This window comes from Lipotes vexillifer, unplaced genomic scaffold, assembly GCF_000442215.2.
Source record: "Lipotes vexillifer unplaced genomic scaffold, Lipotes_vexillifer_v1.1 scaffold43, whole genome shotgun sequence".
Classification (NCBI taxonomy): domain Eukaryota; kingdom Metazoa; phylum Chordata; class Mammalia; order Artiodactyla; family Lipotidae; genus Lipotes; species Lipotes vexillifer.
This window is the reverse complement of record NW_006770037.1, coordinates 35,394-56,086: the sequence shown is the minus strand read 5'-3', so window position 1 is coordinate 56,086 and position 20,693 is coordinate 35,394. Positions and strand designations below refer to the sequence as shown.

The window sequence follows — 20,693 nt, the reverse complement described above, 5'->3', positions numbered from 1 at the left end:
ACCTCACCCATCCTGCCAGAAGTCCCCATTCAAGGCTCTTCTGAATAAAAGCTTCTCTGATCTTGCCACCTCCCACTCCCAGCTCCTAGGTCTTCACTGCCTATGTCAAAGCAACATCTGATTACGCCTTGTGTCTGGCAGATAGTGGGTGCTCCAAAAAAAATAGTGAACAAATAAACTCCATTTATCACAGTATCAAAATTGTAAGTTTGTCTTTCCTATTAGATACTGAGCTTTCTCTGAGAACACTGGGTAACATGGTGTATGTAGTAGAAAAAGCAAAGCCTTTGGAGACGAATTTATGTTGAAAACTCTGCTCTATCACTTACTAGTGACAGGATCTTGGGCAAATTGAACTGCTTACTCAGCTGCAAAATGAGGGTGATGACACCTTGAAGGGCTGCGAGGATTAGCCATGACTTGTATGGTACCAGACACACAGTAGGTGCCCATATATTTCCTCCCCTTGCCTCCAACTGACACAACTTACCAGATACTCTGCAATATTCATGGACAACACCCTGCTAGAAAGCTTCTGCTTTGTACCTTATGCTTCCAAATGACCAAATGACTCAATTCTATAAAAGTTAAATGTTTGTTACAAGACTTGAGAACCCTCTTCTCTCCCACCCTAGTCATCAGGGGCATATTATACCCATTACCTTATTTAATCCCCAACAGTTCTTTGAATTATTCCTGTTTTACAACCGAGAAAGCTGGAGCAAAGACAAGACAATGGATTCTCCTTTAGGAGCAGGGCTCTATACTTTATGCCATGTTGCTCTCACATTTGGTCTTGTGAATGCATGCTTTTAAATGCAATCACTCATTATTCTGAAATTAGAACCAATATTCCAATAATGTCTGTTGAATGGGTAAAAGTTAAAGTAGCTATTTTAATTTAAAAAATGAAAAATATTATTATATTTTAAGAAGGAGAGTCCTTTCAGCCCCACACTTTGGGACTGAATAGTGGCTGACCGCCACACCCTCTCAGACTGAGCCTCTTGGAGCCTTGGTTCCTTCACCCCTAACTTGAGAATACTAATAGTACCTGCCTTATGGGAATACAAGGATTCAATGAGTTAACACATGAGCTTCTAACACACGTGGAGCAGGATGTGGCACATGGCAGGGCTCAGCATCACCTGTTAGCATCATCTCCACAAGGGCCATTTTGCTCAGAATTCTACCAGGTTGTCCTTTAATGTGCTCTATTATAGGAAAGAAGAACAAAAAGAGAACATTCACTCTTGCATAACTGAGAACTCAATTTAAAAAAGGCACTTTAAAGACAAATAAAAAGTAACTTTATTGACTGCTAATCTTACCATGAAATTCCTACAAGAATAATTACAAAATAATGCAGTTTTTTTTTTTCACACACTTTTGGTATCATCTTGATATGATGATCCTTTCACAGAAAGGATTATTTACAGTTTATGTAGATATAAAGTTCATTGTTGCAAATACAAATGTAGATGTATAGAGGCAGTATATACCAAATTGGTATACTGACTAGCAATGGATATTAACAAATGCAGAATAAATAACAGCTTTATACTTCTCCTTTTTTATTTTTAAAACAATTTCCAAATACAAAAATGTAGATATTCAAAATGGATTTTCACATACATATATATAATTCTGCTGCAAACAGTGGATCAAAAAGCAAAAATGTCCTTAGCATGTTTCATTTTTGAAAACCCACAAGACTATTCATAAATGCAATTAGAAAGAGGGTGTGCAAAACCACCAACGATGCTGGAAAAACCCTAAAGACCTGATTCTGTTTGAAGTAGAGAGAAAATAAAGTATAAAGCACTATGTACTTAATTAAATATATTTTTTCTTAATGTTTAAACAAGAAACACTAGGAGCTAAGGAAATGTACCACATTATGAGCTGGGCTCTTTAGAGTCAAACTTCATCAGGATTTGTCTCTTAAGCATCTGTAAGAAATGGTGGATTATTTAATGACATAAGTAAAATAGTCATTAGATGATCCTTTCATACTTTCATCTTTTTATACAAAGACTGAGATACTTTTATACATTCTGATACCTGAAACTTTGGTTCTTTCAAACATTTCATAAAAGCAAAATCATTTCATGACTATAGAACGTTATAGAATTTTTTTCCTTTTAAAGTGTCAAGTTAAGCCAATTTGACCAGGCTTGTGTGTACACACTGCCCTGTCACGTCCACGGTGGGGGCATGCTAGGGACAGTACAGGTGGAGTTTGTTCTCGTTCTCCATGTGTTTATAATACTGACTCCCACCCATGGGGAACACTGCAGGTGCTGCCATACCCTAAGTCTATTTCTTTGTTACCTGAAAACTTAATTTTGTATAAAAATATGACTGTTTCTTTAGAAAATAATATAGTTTTTTTTAATAAAACCTGGTAGATAGAAAAAATGGTATATCAAAATATGGTAAACAAATGTTGTAAAATATGAAATCATTAAAAACATCTCATAGAAAGACATTGTGCTAAAGTACTTTCCTGAAGTGTGAGCAACACTGTTACTGTACATCTAAAGGTTACTAAGCTCAATCTCCTGACTTGGTTTCATTATATATCCTAACAGCAATAGCAGTAACTGTCTTAAAAATGGTTCTTTCTCAAACACTAATATTTTCTGTATACTTTAAAATTAATGAAAAAGATATCCTCTGGATCGGTGGTTTTCAATCCTGTTACATACTAGCTCCATCTGGAAACTTTAAAAGAAAAGGCAATTCCACCTGGGTCTCACTGCAAGAGACTGATTTAATTCATCCAAGGTGGGACCCAGACACTGTTATTTTTTTAAAGCTCCCCAGATAATTCTATGATGCAACCAGGGTTGAGAACTATGGCAAAAGACACATGAGAAAACAGTCGTTCTTAACTCTGTATCTATCAACTGATTGTCTGTAGGCATCATTCATTTGATGACATATCCTCTATACCAAACAAGAAAGACCATGTATACGAGATAGTCATGGGAGCCAAAATGAAAAGTTAGTAAGCTTTAAATACATATAAACACACACAGTCTCATATATTTACATATGTATAACATGTACGTATAGTTAGGGTATTTTGGTTAAGCAGAAACCAGCATGACCATACTTTGCTCTTGATTTAAAAAAAAAAAATCCACCAAGTACAGACATATTTTAAGACATTTCCATAGTTTTAACAGAAACTGGTTTTGGAAACTCCACAAAATTCATTATGGCATGAACACAACTGATCCGTTACTTGGACAAGGGGCTTAGCTGAGTCCTAGAGCTTTCTGGAAGAGCAGGAGGATGATGTGGCACTGACCAGGTGTGAAGGAGTCACAAGGCATCACGGCATGCACGGTCTTTTGGTTATTGCTTGACTCACATCTTCTTGGCCCTCGGCTGCCCTTCTGGTGGAGGCATCTTTGGCATGCTGGATTTTGACTGCTTCGTTCGTGTTCACTTTGGTACAGCCCCAGTGGGGTGGCAATGGCTATGAGTAGGTGACGGTGTCTCTACTAAAAAATGAGACCTCTTCTCTCTCTCTTCCCTCCAACCACCGGCATTTCATGACAGAGTGGTAAAAAAATGTACAAGCAAACAAAGGAACCCAACAACATCTTTCACATGATAAAAAAAAAAAAGTGTTGTTACACGTAACTGAACTGGGAAACAAAACAATGAACAAACACACCACAGTTGGATATTCTGAAGGCTTGGTAAACGGTAAAGCACATTTCCTTCCAAAGGATCAGTGAACTTCTGGGCACTTGTCTTGGTGTACATTCTCTGTAGTCTTCTTACTTCTGTGTAATACTTAAAGTGCAACTGTCCCTCAGCTTTTATTTCTGTCGCAGATATTATAAAGAAAGAGCTATGCTTGGGGTGAAGAAAATATGGCACAGTAATAGGTAAAGAAAGAACGCATGGCTTTCCCAGCCTCTAGCAAACAGCAGGCTGTCTGTACAGCTGCACATAGACGTCCTTTATACAACAAACTCTGGAACTTCATCGTGGGTGAGATCCAGAGAAAAGTATTTGCTGGTTCTTTTGACTGGAAAAGCATCTTGGATGTTGACACACTGCTGAGCCAAGCAGCTGCTGCAATAGAGGCCTTCCTCATCCAGTTCATGGCCGCACCCAAAGGTATAACTCTGAGCAGTGTCTTGACACAGCCCCGCAATGCGCAAAAAGTCTTTCTGATACAGTCTGATGTCATCGAGGCTCAAGCTATGTCGATCGGTGGAGGTCTTTGGTTTTCGACATATAGTCTACAAGACAAGAGAAGGTTGAAACAACTTTAAGAGCATAGACTAAAGCAAAAGTTTAGCACTATTTGCCCTGTACAGAGAGAAGCTGCAAAATCATAAAAGGTTAAGGAATCCTTATATGTTAGGAAGTGGTTTCCAGTCTGTGATTTGTGGGTCCTGAGGCCCTGTGGAGCAAAACGTCACTACCACCACCACCAAATAATAGCAGCTAGCATTTACTGAGCCTTTATTATGTGCTAGACCCTAGAATTCATTTAATCTTCCCATCAGTCTGTGAGCCAGGTGCTATTATTCTCCCCCCTCTACAGATGAATAACCCAAGGCACAGGGAAGTCAGTGCAATGTGAATCCAACTGTCTCTAGCATCTCAGAAACCAATCAGTTATCTTAAAATCAGGTTGCAGAGGTAAAGATACTGTTTCTCGGTTTTTCCATGAGGATATGGCAATTCAGCATGGCAACACTCTCATGCTGAGGTCTGTTATTCCTTTAATAAGAAATGGGAAAACAAACCAATCATTACCCAAGAAACACAGTTTAAAAAACTATTTTTTCAAAAGCCACAATTCTTGGGTAGAAAAATAACACGAAGTGCTCTTGGTATAGCAAATGTTGGGAGACAGCCCCAGGATAAAGACGTGGGCTCCCAAACACTGCAAGAGGTCACACTCTGACAAATGCTCCACACAGCAGGTAGCAGACTTTTAGAACTCATTATCCCAAGAGGTGGTTCCAGCTGAAAATATAAGTAGGTTAAAAAATGGTTCCAGTAATTACATGAATGGAAGATCCTTAATGGTTACTTAATGAAACGAGGCATTACAGTTCTAATCTACTTTTGCAGCTGAAACCACAAAGGCCAGCCTTGTTAGAATAAGATACCACTTTTGCTGGAGGCAAAAGTACCAGGAAGAAAGAACAGAGCCCTGAGCTCAACAACATTTTACTTGGAAGGGTCAGGTCTGAGAGCCTCCTGAAGATGACGATCCTTGTACTGACGTCTTCTGAGGCTCCACTGAAATTTCACATAGAATTCATCAGGTCATCGCCACAAAGCATCAAGGCAGGCACACGAATGCTCTTCCTATCTGGTAGATGTGGAAGCTGATCCTTTGCTGTGCCCCACAAACGTTCATGTACAGTAAGAGCTAACGCTGACTGGCAGGGCTGGGGTGCAAACCCAGTCAGTCTGACCCTAGAGCTTGTAGTCCTAATCATCATGCTACATGTGCTGCAATAAATATCACTCAATGGAGTTTCCAGAAGAATATTTAATAAAATGTCACGTTCACATTATGGTTACTTAAATGGAAAAGAAAAAAAGGACAAATGAGAAAAAAGGGAAGAAAGAGAGAAAAATATAGGAGGCAAAGATTGCCAGAATGCAAGAGAAAGAAAGAAAAGAGGAACACACGTAGAAGGAAAAAAACAAAAGAGACAGAGCACCCAAGTGCTTCCCTGGAGACAGAGGTGAATATCAGCAGTAGATTATATCTAAATGTTGCAATGGTGTATTTTAATTTATCTATATCTTCTGATAGTTTAATAGTCTAACCAGTGATCATGGGTTATCAAATGCTCTAGCTTAGCATAGTTTGAAAATTCAATCTGAATGGAATAATTAGAGTGTGGAAACATTTCTACCGCAACACACCTGACGAGAAAATTACTCTCCCAGTTGTTGAGATCAACACACACACACATACACACACCAGAATTAACCTGAAGCCTGAAGACTAGAGGCTTCCCACCCACATAAAGTATGAAACAAAGTACATAGTTCATCCAAATAAAAACCCAATTCAAAGATAAACAGAACTAGAAAATAAATGGACATAAATTCAGACTAAAACTAGAATGTATGTATCTACTAGGAATCATTTCACTAAGGTTTTAAATTTCTGCTCATTTCTGTAATTATAAATGTAAGTTCCTATTTAAAATTTTCTATACCTTCAGCTGCTGATTTAAAATTTCAATCCCTTCCATACCTGTGGGAGAGAATCAGTACTCTGGCCTCGAAGTTTGACCACCGTCTCTGAGGAGCTGGAGGTGGAAGAACCAATTTCTTTCACAATCAACCCTAAAGTGAAACGCAGAGGAAAACGAGTGAAGACTTCAAATTATTCATCCCTCTTGCCACTCATCTGACATATACTGCTACCAAGAAGGAAAGGGCAACTATTAACCACTGCCCACACATCTCACTGTGGACCTTTGGCGGCAGATGACCAGGGGGGATCATACTCTCTCCTTGTGCTGCAGTGAACAGGAGTGAGATACATGTGGGGTTAGAGCACAAGACAGAGGTTAGAAACTACATTTCCTAAAATAAACTTTTAATTAAGCTATTTATGATGCAGTTAGGAATGAACACAAAGGCTGAAGCTGCAAAGCAATCTCTTTATTGTATCTCCTAAAGCTCCCCCCACTCTCCACAAAACAATGACTTTGAATTTAACCTGGACACAGGCTCTAGGTCTGGTTCTACTTAGACGAGCAGTGGGTAAGTGTGGGGCTCGGGCCTCCTCTGGAGTCACACAGATCTGGGTGGGAACTGGGTTCAGGCAAGTTAAGGAGCTGTGTGTCCTGGCCAGTGTCTGTGTGTCCTTGTGTCTGTCTGCTCCTCTTATAAATGGCGCTGAGCCTAGCACCCATCCGACTAAAGAGCAAATGCCCACAAAGGGCTAGGTCCAGGACCAGCATATGGAACACACTGTGTTCCGGAGGCTCCTCTTGGCCAGCGGGAACACCGTGGCACAGGCCTCCTGCAGCAGATCCCACCGGTGAGACACCAAAATGGGAGGCCACAGTGAGAAGTCAGTTCTGGGGCCCTGAGGTCAACGGAGCTCCTCGTCACCCCAGTGCTCGGGGAACCTGATAATTCAGAAACAGAAATCCAGGGGCTGACACTTCCCTAAGTGACTGTGGCATGGAAATAAAGCACCCAGGAAAAATGTTTCAGAAGGTAAAATTGTCAATGCGAACTGGAGATGTAAGTGAAGACCCCTCATATTTTTCTTGCAAACAGATGGAGCAAGTGAATAGGTCAGGCCCCAGAGCCCTAAGGCTAAATGGCTTAAGTACATTTCCACCTGATAAAAAAAGAACCTTGAGTAAGTAATGTGATTTTTATTCAGCACTGCTAGTAACCTACAGAAATGACTTTTTGTATTCTATCTCTTTAGAAGGGTCTCATAATAATTCAGTGTCTAGAATGTATTGTTTGATGATTAGTTCAATTAAAAAATGATATATGTACATTCTTGGTTTACATGTAGACAGTTTAAATTATTCTCAGATGACACTCATGTTTTGGGGGTTGGTACAAAATGCCTGAGTAGAGGATCTTTCTCTAAAAGCTCCTTATCTTCTAAACAGCCTTAAACTTTTGAGTCAATCTTCATAGGAAGAAGATGTGGACTAGTGCACTGGTTGGCACTGGGTATGGTTCCTTTTGAATTTCCTTGTAAATGTGCCCTTTTCTGCCTGTAAATAATTTGCTCCAAAACCCAGAACCAGCACTAGAAAACTCAGTATCAAGCCTGGTGCTCAGAACACTGAACAGACTCCTGCCAAACTTCCACAAGAATGAAGGATAGAGCAGTACACTACGTCACTACTCAATCTTAGCTCCATGTTTTTAAAACAATGGGCTCAAATTGTAGAGATTTTGGCAAACTAGGATGATGCAAAGAAGAAAATAAAAACATCCATAACTCCATCATCCAGAGAAAAGGCTATTAATATTTTTATGTATATTTTGTCATATACATTTTTATAATTTGAGATCATACTATCTAAACAATTTGTACTGTTTTTCTTACCTAGATTTCTTACATTATTAAGTATCCTCTGAACCCACTAGCTAAGGAGAGGACCTTCCCGAGGGAGCTCACCAGAGTGTCCATTCAGCTTCCGAGACAGGAGCATGTCCTCTGTGATGTAGATGCACATGTCTGGGCTGACTTCCAGGGACTCTTCATTCATCCTCTCCAGGTCCCTGGGGTCGTCAACCAACATCTCTATTTCTGACACAGAAGAAAGAAAAGACATTTAGTGACATAAGGGGAAACGGCCACTGTAATTCATAGCCACACCTTGAGGGAGGTTATTTAATTATTCATATTTAAAAATAAATCTGCTAATGAGACTCCACGACAGGAAACTATAGCGACAACTCTCAACTAGATGCTGCTTCTCTTCTTCACAGGACTGCTGTGTTATCTACAAGTCTGCTAATGCCATGATTTGACTGTCAACAAGGACAGAATGAGTAGTGCATGAAGCTACCCATCACCCATAGCTGCCTTCTCTCAGGGTATTTAGCGACTTGATTTGATATCCACGTGAATTCTATAGTAAGCACACGTATGTTCTGCAGTTTCCATTAATGGAATCAGTGTATCTTTTCCCCAAACCTGAATGCTACAGCAATTATTTGAAACAGAAAAATAAAAAAGATGCACACAAGTACTAAGTTTGGCTGATACAGGCTATAGGTCTGATCGCATCTCCTTAACACAGGGTTAAGCAGCCAAATGCTGTTTTTTTCTTCTCTATTACTACATCAATTCTACAGAAACAATAATGGGAAAAAACTGGAAGAGAAAAAGCAGAGCATCCCAGACGACAGGTCAGCACTGTTAGCTCGGAGGGCCTGGGGGGCAGGTTACCATCGTCCTGCAAATCCTCCTCCAGCCGGTCCTTGCCGCCACTCTCCACCCCGGAGGTATGGGAGCTGCCGTGGCTGGTCATGGAGCTGCAGGTTTTCAGCTTGCGGTGGATGGCGCTGCCGGGATAGGCATCTTCGGGGCCCGCGTCCCGGGCCTTGGTGTCGGCCTCGATGCCCGAGGTGTGAGAGCTGCTGTGGCTGGCGGTGGAGTGACGGGACAGGCGCTTATGCTTCATGCTGCCTGCGCTGCTCCCGCTGGCCCGGGACCGCTTCTCCAGCTGGTCCATGTCGAGGTCCAGGTTGTCGCTGATGTAAGATTCCCGGTACTGCTTCTTCTCTGTGTGGTGAGGAAGACAGCTCGTCATTATATTCAACCAAGGCAGAAGGAACAGCTGATTAGCAGGGGTCAAGCCAAGAACAAGTACAATTTCACATTCAGAAGTGAGTGAGTGGAAAGTGCTCATGATTCTGATAGGAGCTCAATTTAAGAAGACTGCAAAATGAATAAAAACGAGTACCATAGATAAAAGGCGAGTATTTAACTACTTAAAGAGTTTTAAAGCTTCAAACACCATAGAAGAATGCTACTCAAAGTGTAAGATGGCAGATCACTTCTTGTCTGCAAACTGTTATTGGTCCACAATGGAATAAGTTCAGGAATTGAGAATAAACATTTAGAAACTTTTAGAGTGATCTGACATTGCCAGGACATCCACGAATGCGATTTTGAACTTTGCAAAAGTATCAGTCCACAGTGGATTAGAAGTTTTTAAAAATCTGGTCCTTCCCCACAGATAATTTCAAAAGGACTGCTATAGAAACAGTTCAATAAATATGCTAATTGCCTTTCATTTGATTTGTTCATCGGTTCAATTTGGGCCATTGTTAGCTTAGCTCTAGCTGTTGAAGACAATTTAAAATAAAATTATTCTTCTGAGAATTCCTTTCAAAAAATTCTAGAATTTAGATTTTCATGGATGAAGATTGCTTTTCTCCATTTAGGCTGAATCAGTGACGTTTTACCATCTATTAAGAACACATAGTAATCACTACTGGTTTGATAATTTATACTCATGTAGCCTCTGATTGATAAAACTGTTCTTTGATTTAACATGTCAGTACACCTCTTTAACGTAGCAAAGACACAATATTGGAAAGTCCCTTTTATCAAATGCTAAACTAACCATTACATAAAGGCACAAAGTTACAACTGAGCTACAGGTGTACAACTGATACAAACATACTATTTTTGTGCTTCAAGTCAGAAATTTAAAACAAAGAAATAGTTAAACTGCCTTGTATCTTTAATACTGATGAGAAATAACACATTAGAACTATGTTAAAAATGGAGAGTGCATTTGGGGAATGTTAAATTGATATTATTTCAGAAACTGCTGACTACTAGACTAATTGGGTTCTCAAGGGCCTATTAATGGATTTAATTGTATTGTGTCTTGGTTAAGTAAAAATACTTGCACTCTTGATGTTTGAATCCAGCTCTGAAGTATAATCACCACAGGCTTCCCCAGAGAGGGAATGAACATCAGCAGGAAGAGAAAATATGCATTCCAGGAGGCAAAATGGAAAAAATGCTTGGAGAAGGCTGTGTGTACATTTCTGGGCTTCAGCCCTTTCGTGTCAATTCTAAAGAATCGAGCTGGAACACACAAAGGTGAGTGTGTGTAGCCACATAGAGGCAGACTGGAACCAGACATCAGAGCCTAACACACACATCACTGCAACAAAAGTACATCCATCTACAGCCCATTTTTTAGGGTTAGACTGGGTACTAATGATTCCTATTTTCTGAAGGCAACAGGAGTTAAGATGAAGATGAAGAACTAAAGGGGTTTGCAAAATTCTCATACTTTCTATTCACTGTAGTTTCAATACAATAGCCATGTTGCCCTTGGAAGGGTGGAAAGTGAAGAGAAAAAGTAAAAATAAAAAGTCCTATATGGTGTTCGAGTTTTAAGACAATTGAGAATTGTGGATCTAATCATTTAAAAACTTTTCTGTCTCTTTACAAATAGCCCTTTTACTCCCAAATTTCTGGTAGATTTGGAATCAACTACAGTTATTCTATACTCACAAGCATAGTCACTAGAAGGCAAGCACTTTGCCAACTTGTTTTCTATCTAATAGGAGCCTAGCATGAATTACTTCCGGTCAATGTGTCAGCGCAGCCTTGGTGTTCCATGTGCTGGCTTCTATTCCTGTCATCGTGCTTTATCTCTTAGACCCTCTGCAAACATTTAAGAAGCTTCATACCAATCGGTTACAAAATGAGGGAAACGCTGAAATAATTCTGAAATTTATTCTAAGAGATGCAAAATGCAACCTCTCACCCCCTAGTAATCACTGGTGTCAACAGGGCAAATCATCAATGTGTCAGTGTTCTATTTATTCCCTCTACTGTAAAAGCCCACAGACCACCAAGTTTTTCATGTTATTTTGTAATATAATGCAGTCAATGTGCCCTCTTGACACAGACCTAAGAATAAGCCCTAGCTATTGAATAAAGCTGAGTTGAAAAAAATTTTTAAAGACAGAAAGCATTTTTTATCCATCTGTTCTAAATACCGTAAGATTCTTGTGATCATTTTTACTATAAAATGAGAAAATAGTGTTTCAGACAAGGTGACTCTAGATGAAATCTAATTAAGAAAAATATAGATTCTTTTCATGCTGTGATTTTGGCTAATGTTAATAGCTTTTTTTGTTTAAAATGATGGAGTCCTTAAGTGTGGGTGAGATAACTGGATTCAGGCCAAGGTAAGTCCAAAGAAACCGTTTCAGGTTTTCTTCAGATCTGGAGGGATTTCTAAGCAGAGAAAACTAAAGAAGTAAAGGAAAAAAAGCCATCCCCGCAAAATCTATCTACATGTATCCACGTAAAAGATCCAATCTGCACCTTTATCATTCCCTCACTGCCCCTACTCACATAAGCTCCCAAATGCACTTGGTGCTATGCTTGATAACAGACAAAGCCCTCCCCTCTTAACTCGACATTCTATGTAATTTTGCTTTAGAACCTGTAGGCGACGTCTCTTTCAAGCTCTAAGGGGGTCCCGTTAAGGTCACCTAAAAAAGAATTTACTAAAATGCTGCTGGCAGAGAGCTGCTGGAATAAGTGAATTTCACAAGGTGCTAAGTTGGCCATTTAGGAATGAAGCCAACTTGGCAAAATGATGGGCTCTGAACCTAAGTTACCTATTCTCACAAGCTTCCTTGGAGCTTCTGTCCTGTTTAAATTCCTAATCTTCATATCAGCGTCAGAAAGATATATGCATTTATTATACTGATGAGTCATCATGGGAAAGAACTGGCAGTCTAGCAGCAGGGTAAGCCAATACACTTGACAGTGAGACCAGTTCTCTCCGAAGACAGATGCAGTTTGGTGGCAGGCAGTGGAAAATGATTCACATTCCAACTGCTACTTAAATTACAATGGCTTCTCCAAACTGGGTCTCATTTAAATTGACAGACAGCTTTTGAGAGAAATCAATCAGATACAAACCTCTATAAGGTTTTTGTTTGTTAAGAGAGAAAATGGTACAGATGAACCTGTCTGCAAGGTACAAATAGAGACACAGATGTAGAGAAACATATGGACCCCAAGAGGGGGAAAAGGGGAGTGGGATGAACTGGGAGATTAGGATTGACATATATACACTAATATGTATAAAACAGGTAACTAATGAGAACCTGCTGTATAGCACAGGGAACTCTACTCAATGCTCTGTGGTGACCTAAACGGGAAGGAAATCCAAAAAAGAGGGGTATGTGTATACACATAGCCGATTCACTTCGCTGTACAGCAGAAACTAACACAACATTGTTAAGCAACTATACCCCAATTAGGAAAAAAAGAGGACAGGTACTTGTCTCACTTCTTTAAGAAAAGTGAGGTCTGAGAGGTCGAAATCTCTTTCCGATATGGACCTAAGATATGAATCTGCATCCTAATGTTCATGCAAATACCCCAAATAGAATCCAATCGAATTACCAAGAATTACTACAAAATGAGTTTGCAAAAAAGTCGAAGACATTAAAAAACCAAATATGCAAAGTAGCATTTTTGGGGATTAGAAGCTGGAGTGTGCCGAACAGGGTAACCACAGGAGATAAAGAGTTAACCATTAGGTTAATACTGTGAAGTTGAAGTCTGCTGCTAGAAGCCCCCATCCCTGTCTTCCTCTCTTCACCATGACTTGACCCCACTTCCAGGGTCTGGAACTCTGAAGCCCCAAAGGCACTGCTCTATTCTGTGTCTCAGCAAAGCTCCCACAGGACTGGCTGACAAGATCCTCAACTGTAAACTTCTCTCTCCTTTGTTTGTCTTTCTTGCTCAGCCAGACGAGGGGCCTCCTAGCAGTCAACAAGAGGCTGGAGACATTCTGTGACCCACCTTTATTGTCACTCTAACCTAAGGAATAATCACACTGGAAGGAATTCCAGATAGCCTGTGGATAACAGCACCAAGGTGGATCAGTGTATAAACAAAGCTCTGAGATGCAGATAAAAGCTGATATGCACTTAAACCCTGGCCTGCACCTTCATGTGGTGGCTTTCTGCAAGAATTCTCAAGCCAAGTGTGGGGAAACCTTACAGAGACTGTTCTCAAAGGTAGCTAAATGGCAGGGATAATCTCGGATATGCTGACTAGCACTGTGGGCCTTCCGGGACAGTGCTGAGATGAAACAGGAATGCTGCTGGGGATCTGGAGACGCCAGTCCCCAGGTCCCACTCTTCAGAAGACTAAAGTCCCAGTTCTTGGCAGCTGTAGGGTACGGGGCCCCGGGTGACAAAAGCACCATCTGCTTCCCGCCCGAGACCCTGCAGGACCTTCGTTTTCCTCCAGCTTCCGGATGTGGCGCAGGACAGGCTGCAGGTTCATGTAGAGGCGGTGGCTGTTACTCAGGAGCTGCAGAAGGTGTCTGGAGCGCATGGGGCACCCCGTGTAGTAGATGAGCTTCCTGGCTGAGGGCAAGCCATCTGGCAAAATCTCAAACTTCTTCCCCTGTGGGGGGAGGGCATGAATCAGATCAGGAAGAAAAGTATCCGATGTGCCAAGCTCCCCTTCATTTTCTAGTTAGTAAGGAAAACTACAGACTCAGAAATAGATGTATAAAGCTCCATCCAAAATTCCCGGAGGATAAATTACTGTTTTCCCTTTCAAAAACGTCACAGGACAGAGGATTACCAAAAATTCAGGGACGTGCCTAGCCAGGGTCTTCTGGTTCCATCTTTGGTTTCTCTGGCTGGCCAGGCCATTTACATAATGGAGAAGAGAAGGGCCCATCACAAAAGCATCCTTAAATGTAATCCCAACACCCTAACTCAGTAAACAAGACAACAAATTCTAGAAGGGTAATGCATTCAAACATCTGTTGAATACTTACAATGTACCAAACACTTTGCTAGGCCCTGAGAAAATAACAGCGCAGAGGACAAAGTCCCTACCCCTATGTCACTACATTCTGGTGGGAGAGATGGTAAATAAACACATAAAATAATTGCAGCTTATGATAAATTCTGGGGAGGAAATAAACAAGGAGTTATGATAGTGAACAATAAAGGATATCTATTTAGGGTTTAGAAAAAATGAAAAACTCTCTAGTTGGATAAAAGAGGGAGCTGGAAGCCGGAAGGACAGTTAGAGGGATGAGACAGGAAGGAGAAATAAGAGATGGAAATAGCGTAAGTATCTTTCTGTCAGTAGAGGAATCTCATTCATTAGGTTTGGGATCGTTAACATAAAGTTCTAAGTTGAGGGCGAGGGTTTGGCAAAGTTCCTTACAGTTATGGAATGTTATTAACTCCTTTAACTTTCCTGACAATGAATAGGGCAGCAGGACTACAGAAAGGAATATTCCAGGCACAGTGATTCTCAGCTGGAGAGGAGAGATAAAGCAAAGAGGGAGGCACATTCTAACTACACACTTAAACTCAGTGCAAAGCAATATGGGTTTGTGTAACTCAGACATGGATGGAATTTACCTCTCGACTTCCCATTTTAAAAGGAACCAACATTGGATGTCAATGCTAGAATGCTTATAACTTAACACTTAATGAGCACTAAGCATGTATTAACTCACTTAATCCTCACAAGTCTACGGGGTGGGGTGGGGGGGGACAGTCAATTATCCCCATTTTGGAATGAAGAAACCAAGGCACAGAGGTGTTAAGTGATTTGCCCAGGGTCACACAACCAGGCAGGGCTGGGCTGGCTGCAAGAAGAATCATCTGGGAAGTTTGCCAAAATAGATTCCTGGTCTCCACCCCAGACCAACTGAATCAAAAATCTCTTAGGTGAGGATGATGAGGCCCAGAAATCTAAATAAGCTCCTCAGATGTGAATGATGCACAACTAGATTCAGGAACCACTGGGTGCAGGACCCTTAAGGAATTCAATTTCTATAAATGTATTTTATTACTTCTTAATTGGGGACATGAAGGGGGCAAGTGGGGTAATAATTTGCTCATTTACAAATAACTCCACTCCTTTCCCAAAGAGCTTGAACGAGAAAGAGCCAGTGAGTAGGAGGCAGGTCAGGCCCCATTTAATGTATGAGTGAAGTGAAATCAGATTGGACTGTGCCCAATGTAAAGTCAGAAACAGGTCTTTTAACTCCCAGGGCAGTGTGGAGTCAGTGCCCAAATGCTATCTGGCAACAGAGCCCTTTATTTATATAGGCCATCTTCCTGATGGAAAGAAAGAAGCACATGTGTCCTAATCCTTATCTTCCTCCTTTCTTTGTGTATTTTTTCCAACAATTTCTGAACAAAGCGAAATTATGAAATTTAACAACCACTAGAAATACATATAATTAACTGTAATTCTTTGAACCCTTGCCCAAATGGATACAGCTGACAAAACAGTGAAACAGCTGGGAAAAATCAAGAATTTGCTCCAACAAAAGAAAGTGTATCATTCTCAATAATCTAAAAGTAAAAGTACTTTTCCCCTTAAGAATTGCAGTCCTTTCTTTATAATGATGAGTTTCAACAGACAGATATTAATAGAAACATCTTTTTATATCACTCTTTATTCTTTGCTCAAGAGAAGTTAACTTCCACAAGAACTGGCCAACCCCCATGCTAAGAGTAATTTACCCTCTGATTACAGCTTTCTGTTCTCTAATCCCTCTGCTGTACATTTTTAAAAACAATTCTGTTTGATGAATTCATCTTGAACTTTTCCCATCACATTTCTTCTGAAACTACAGTAACTTAGGGTAGGGTGGTGGGGACCAGATACACAAATTAAAATTAGTAATTTCTTTTGCTATAAGACTCTGTGTTTTAGGTTCACTACTGAAAAGTGGCAAGGATTATAATTATAGCACATATATGAGAATATAAGACAGCTAACTTTTCATCTTCAATTTTGAGAAAATATCAAGTTTTGTGCCTGAAACAATATTTTGTTTAAAAAAAACAAAACAAAAAACGATGCAAGTCCACAAAAACAAAAAACTGAGTATTTTAAGTCAGTTATTTTAAACTCACCACAAACACCAACTTTCCAACATTGGTCCAAGGGAAATCATAAAGTAATTGTTTCTCTTCATCTAAATTCTGTGGAAAGAATTATAAGAGTTACTTATAACTCTCAGAAGTAATGCACAGAGAGTTACTGAGGAAACTGACAGATATTCTAAAATAGCTCTAACTTCTTTCCCAGAAAACTAAAATTCAGTAATTAAAATCTGAAAGAGGTCCCCAACTCTCTTTGGAGATATGCAGACAGTAATTAAAAGAGGAGTGATACAATTCTGTCACTTTTGGTTCCTGAGTGACTGTGTTAACCTGCCCTTTTAAGGCAATCTTTTCCCTTCTGGCCTATCCCTAAATTTAAATAAAAAGTCCAGAAGATTCAGGCATTCAAGAGATGAGATAAGGCACTCAGACTTTCATAACTGGATATTTTGCCTATATCGAAGATAAGGCATCCTTATATTCTCCCAGGTCTCACAGAGGGAGGCATCTCTCTCCTTTGTTGATGGCTGTAGCATAAAACCATCTCACCTGCAAAAGGATGATGGTAACTACTTACTCAAGGGACAGGTTTTATCAAAAAATTGTAACGGAAACTGAAATGTCTGGTCAGTCACTGTATTAAAAAGTCATTTTTCTTTCCACAGTTAGAGATGCACCAGATGATAAAAAAGAACATTAAAAATTAATGACACACAAAGAAAAATGTCTGGGTATTAATGATCTGTGAGTGATTAACTGCGGCCACTCTTTGGTTTGTTGTTTTCTGTTCTAGAGGACTTATTAGTGTCAAGGATCAGACTGCTTCACTTCGACTACCCCACATTATCTACATCTGTGCTAGACAAATAGGAAGTAATGACCAATCAATGGCTGGAAATGGACCAGTGAACCTATCACAGGACCAGGCAGGCACACTGCCAGAGTAAGACGTAGTGGATGCCATTTGACACTTTATTTCTCATTAACTAACCTGAAAAATCTGTATTCCCCGCATGGTCAATCCAAGGGTCAGAGAAGCTTCAATTTCCCTTTTATCCTATAGGAATAAAATTGTATGAAAAAGTATATTTTTCTTCTACAATGAACAATTCAGCACCAAAGAAAAGAACCAAAGATAAATTTCAGGATTAGAAAGCTTTTGACTTAAAATAACTTTGCTTGTCTTTCTGCATTCCTTGTTTTCTATAAGATTTAAGAAAATCATGGGCACATATAAATCAGTAACGGTATTTTCTACTTTCTAAATCCCTGCAATTTCAAAGTTTTAGTGTTTTTACTATATTATATACACTTTCATATCTGACAATATTCTAAATATTTGTGTTACTGAGAACTCCAGTAAGACTATTTTGCTGCTTTTACATCATTTTTTTAATCTTCTCTCTTATGCTTAATCTTTTTTCAGAAGTTAGAATCTTGAATATAAGGTCGTAGTTATATTCTGAGGTGTACTAGACTTTATGTGTTTAAAACTGGTTAAATCTCCCAACTCTGAAAACAAAGTCAGAGGCAAACCTGAATAGTTAATGCTCTTTCATGAAGATAGCTAATAAAGTTATAAAAGCTTTACATTCAGTTAGTCTTGAAAGAAAATACTTATGTTTAAGAAGTTCAATTATCACTTGCCAATATGATATACATTCTACCAGCTAAACCATAAACTAAAAAAAAAAAAAAAACTACTACAACAAGTATAAGGGAAAAAACTGTACAATTAAGAATGTATTCTGAGCTTGGCCACATCTTCTAAGTGCTCATCTGTAACAAGTGGATATATGGTATAAAGTTCAAAATAGAAAACAAAATTGCTGAGTAACTAAAATATTTTCATTATGAGACTTCTCAGTAAAAACAATAAATGAGTACATGCAGATCTTTATTACATTTACTGCCAGTTTTTGCATGATCATGGAAAGGAATATTTTTAGAAAATGCATCCTTACCTGGCATAGTAAAGAGAAGCCACAGCCTATTTTCACTATTGGGGCTGTTTTTTCCCATTAATACTCTTTACATCAAGAAAGGCACACACAGTACAGGTTTAACAGGAGAAACCAATCCATCACTATGAGCTTAGGCCAATTTCCCTTTCAAGCCTATTCTGATTGCTTCCTGAAATAAAAATGCTGGTAGTGCGTGTATGAGGTGCATATTACTGGGAAAGAGGCACAGAGGTTTTTGTTGTTCTTGTTGTTCTTGTTGTTTTAAGTTTCCTGTCTTCTGTCTCCATTTTATTAACAGGCCTTAAGTCAAGCAGTTTTAATGGCGGCCACGTGATTTCTTTAAAGAATGAAAATTCTGCCTATAAGGAAAACATATCTACTTCCCCACCTCATTCAGTTCATTAGTATTAGTTATCTTGTTTTAAGCAGACCAGAGTGATTTTCTATGACACATAAAAGTAGTGCACTTTAAGCAAATTGAAAAATTAATTTTTACATGAAAGATAAATTGGAGATATCTACTTCACTAAAGGATTCCTAATAGGATCTTAATAGGATTCTTTAAAATACCAAAGCTTCCCTACAAAATAAAAAGCAACCAATATTTACTGAGCATTCACTAATGTGCCAGGCACTCCATCTGGTTATTTCAGATTCACCATCTTGTTGAATCTTCCCAACCTGTGATATGTATAGGATCATTCCCACTTAACAGATGCCCAGGATAGTAGCAACAGTTGCCTAGGATCCCAGCAAGAGTGAATGCTGATGGAGGGTTTATAAAGCCACAGTCTTTCTGATATATCATTCATACTTCTAATACATTTAAAAATATAAATTTATTGTCAAAAATGTCATTTATTTGCATTTTCTCATATAAATTGAGGTGTCACAATGAACTCCCTTAAAAGAAAAAAAAAGAACTCTGTCTTCCAGGAATTTAGCTGAAGAGATCTTGTGGAACTCTATGCCTTTGAAAGATGACAGGGCATTAACAATGCATCTCTTGCGCATGAAAGAGAAAAAATAACATCCTTTGTTCTCTTTTTAAGTCTTTTGAACCAGCCAGGAAAATTACCCAGCAATATATCCAAACTACGGTCTAGTCTCCAATTGTCTAGTTATGTTAATCTTACCACAAAGGATGTAGGAGATATAACAAACCTAATAGTAACAATGATAATGGTAAAGGCAACATGTTTAATTTCATGCCTAACACGTGCTGGGTACTGTTTTAAGCACTTTTCACCCACTAATTCCTTTAGTCTTCAATAAACCTCAGAGTTTATTGGCTTTGTTACCATCCCCATTTATCTATGGGGAAACTAAAGCACAGAGAGGCTAAGTAACATGCCTAAGGTTACACAGTAAGGGGTGAAGCTGGGATTTAATCCCAGCAAGGTAGGCCCAACAGACCACACTCTGAACCACTTCATCCTATTTGGTTGGAGAATAAATATACCTCTGAATACTTAAATGGGAATTCAAGGGTTCTTGCCATGGAAGTGATACTTGTGAAACAGGGAGAGGAGTGGGAAGGAGAAGCAGGAGAGAAGACAGAACGTATTGCCAGTGATTCCCTGCAGAGCCCGCCCCAGTTATTATGTGGGTCTGTGACCTCTGACCCAGGATGGAAAAATGAGGCTAGAGACACAAGAACACAAAACACAAGGACACAGGAGAAAGGCAGTAACAAAACTTTAGAGTGACAGCACAGAGTCAGTGGTTCAAGCATACAGGTTCTTGTCAAGTAGACCTGGGTTGAATCCTGGCTCTTACTAGTTTTGTGATCTCTGGTGTGTATCCTGGTCTGTAAAATGAAGATTACAGTCCTATCTTAGTTATGAGGATTTTTAAAAGAGGATAAAGTGGCCCCATAAACACAATACTCCATAAACATTAGCTATTGTGATGATGTTCTTATTACTAATGGACACATGCAGGTACGGCTTCACTTCAAGGAGTATTAAAAATTACTGATCGAACAAGTTGCAAATGTTACTCCCCAAGGCAGAAATGCAGATTTGGGAAGGAGAAAAATAACTATTTCAGAATCACTGAAAAGCCAGATGCACAATTTACAGTCACTTGTTATCTCAATACTAGGACCATTAAAAAGACTCCATTCTGCTCCCAGGACTGAGGAAAAGCATCATTGACTCCAAGACTGACCAATGATGACAAACAACGGTTGAAATGAAACTCTTTTAAAAGCCCATTCAAAAAAATTAAAATGACAACTTTAAATAAAAGCTTCTCCTGATCAAGGAGGTATGGCTGCAGACCTACTGTAGTTTTGTA

The 20,693-nt window shown here is 39.4% G+C and overlaps 1 protein-coding gene across 2 annotated transcripts in view; it reads right to left on the bottom strand.

Annotated features, from left to right (window-relative positions):
* Positions 1 to 1,293: 1,293 nt before the first annotated feature.
* The window catches only part of FRMD6 (FERM domain containing 6), a 35,346-nt gene continuing 15,946 nt past the window's right edge, over positions 1,294 to 20,693 (bottom strand). The window contains exons 7-13 of one of the 2 annotated variants that reach the window (XM_007445951.1): positions 17,420 to 17,485; positions 16,459 to 16,527; positions 13,792 to 13,966; positions 8,945 to 9,280; positions 8,168 to 8,299; positions 6,260 to 6,351; positions 1,294 to 4,268 (exon numbers count right to left, since the gene is read on the bottom strand). In XM_007445951.1, the coding sequence (XP_007446013.1) occupies positions 3,984 to 4,268; positions 6,260 to 6,351; positions 8,168 to 8,299; positions 8,945 to 9,280; positions 13,792 to 13,966; positions 16,459 to 16,527; positions 17,420 to 17,485 (1,155 nt within the window). In that variant the 3' untranslated portion in view covers positions 1,294 to 3,983. The remainder of the gene's footprint in view (positions 4,269 to 6,259; positions 6,352 to 8,167; positions 8,300 to 8,944; positions 9,281 to 13,791; positions 13,967 to 16,458; positions 16,528 to 17,419; positions 17,486 to 20,693) is intronic. The other variant, XM_007445952.1, reaches the window with a different exon arrangement.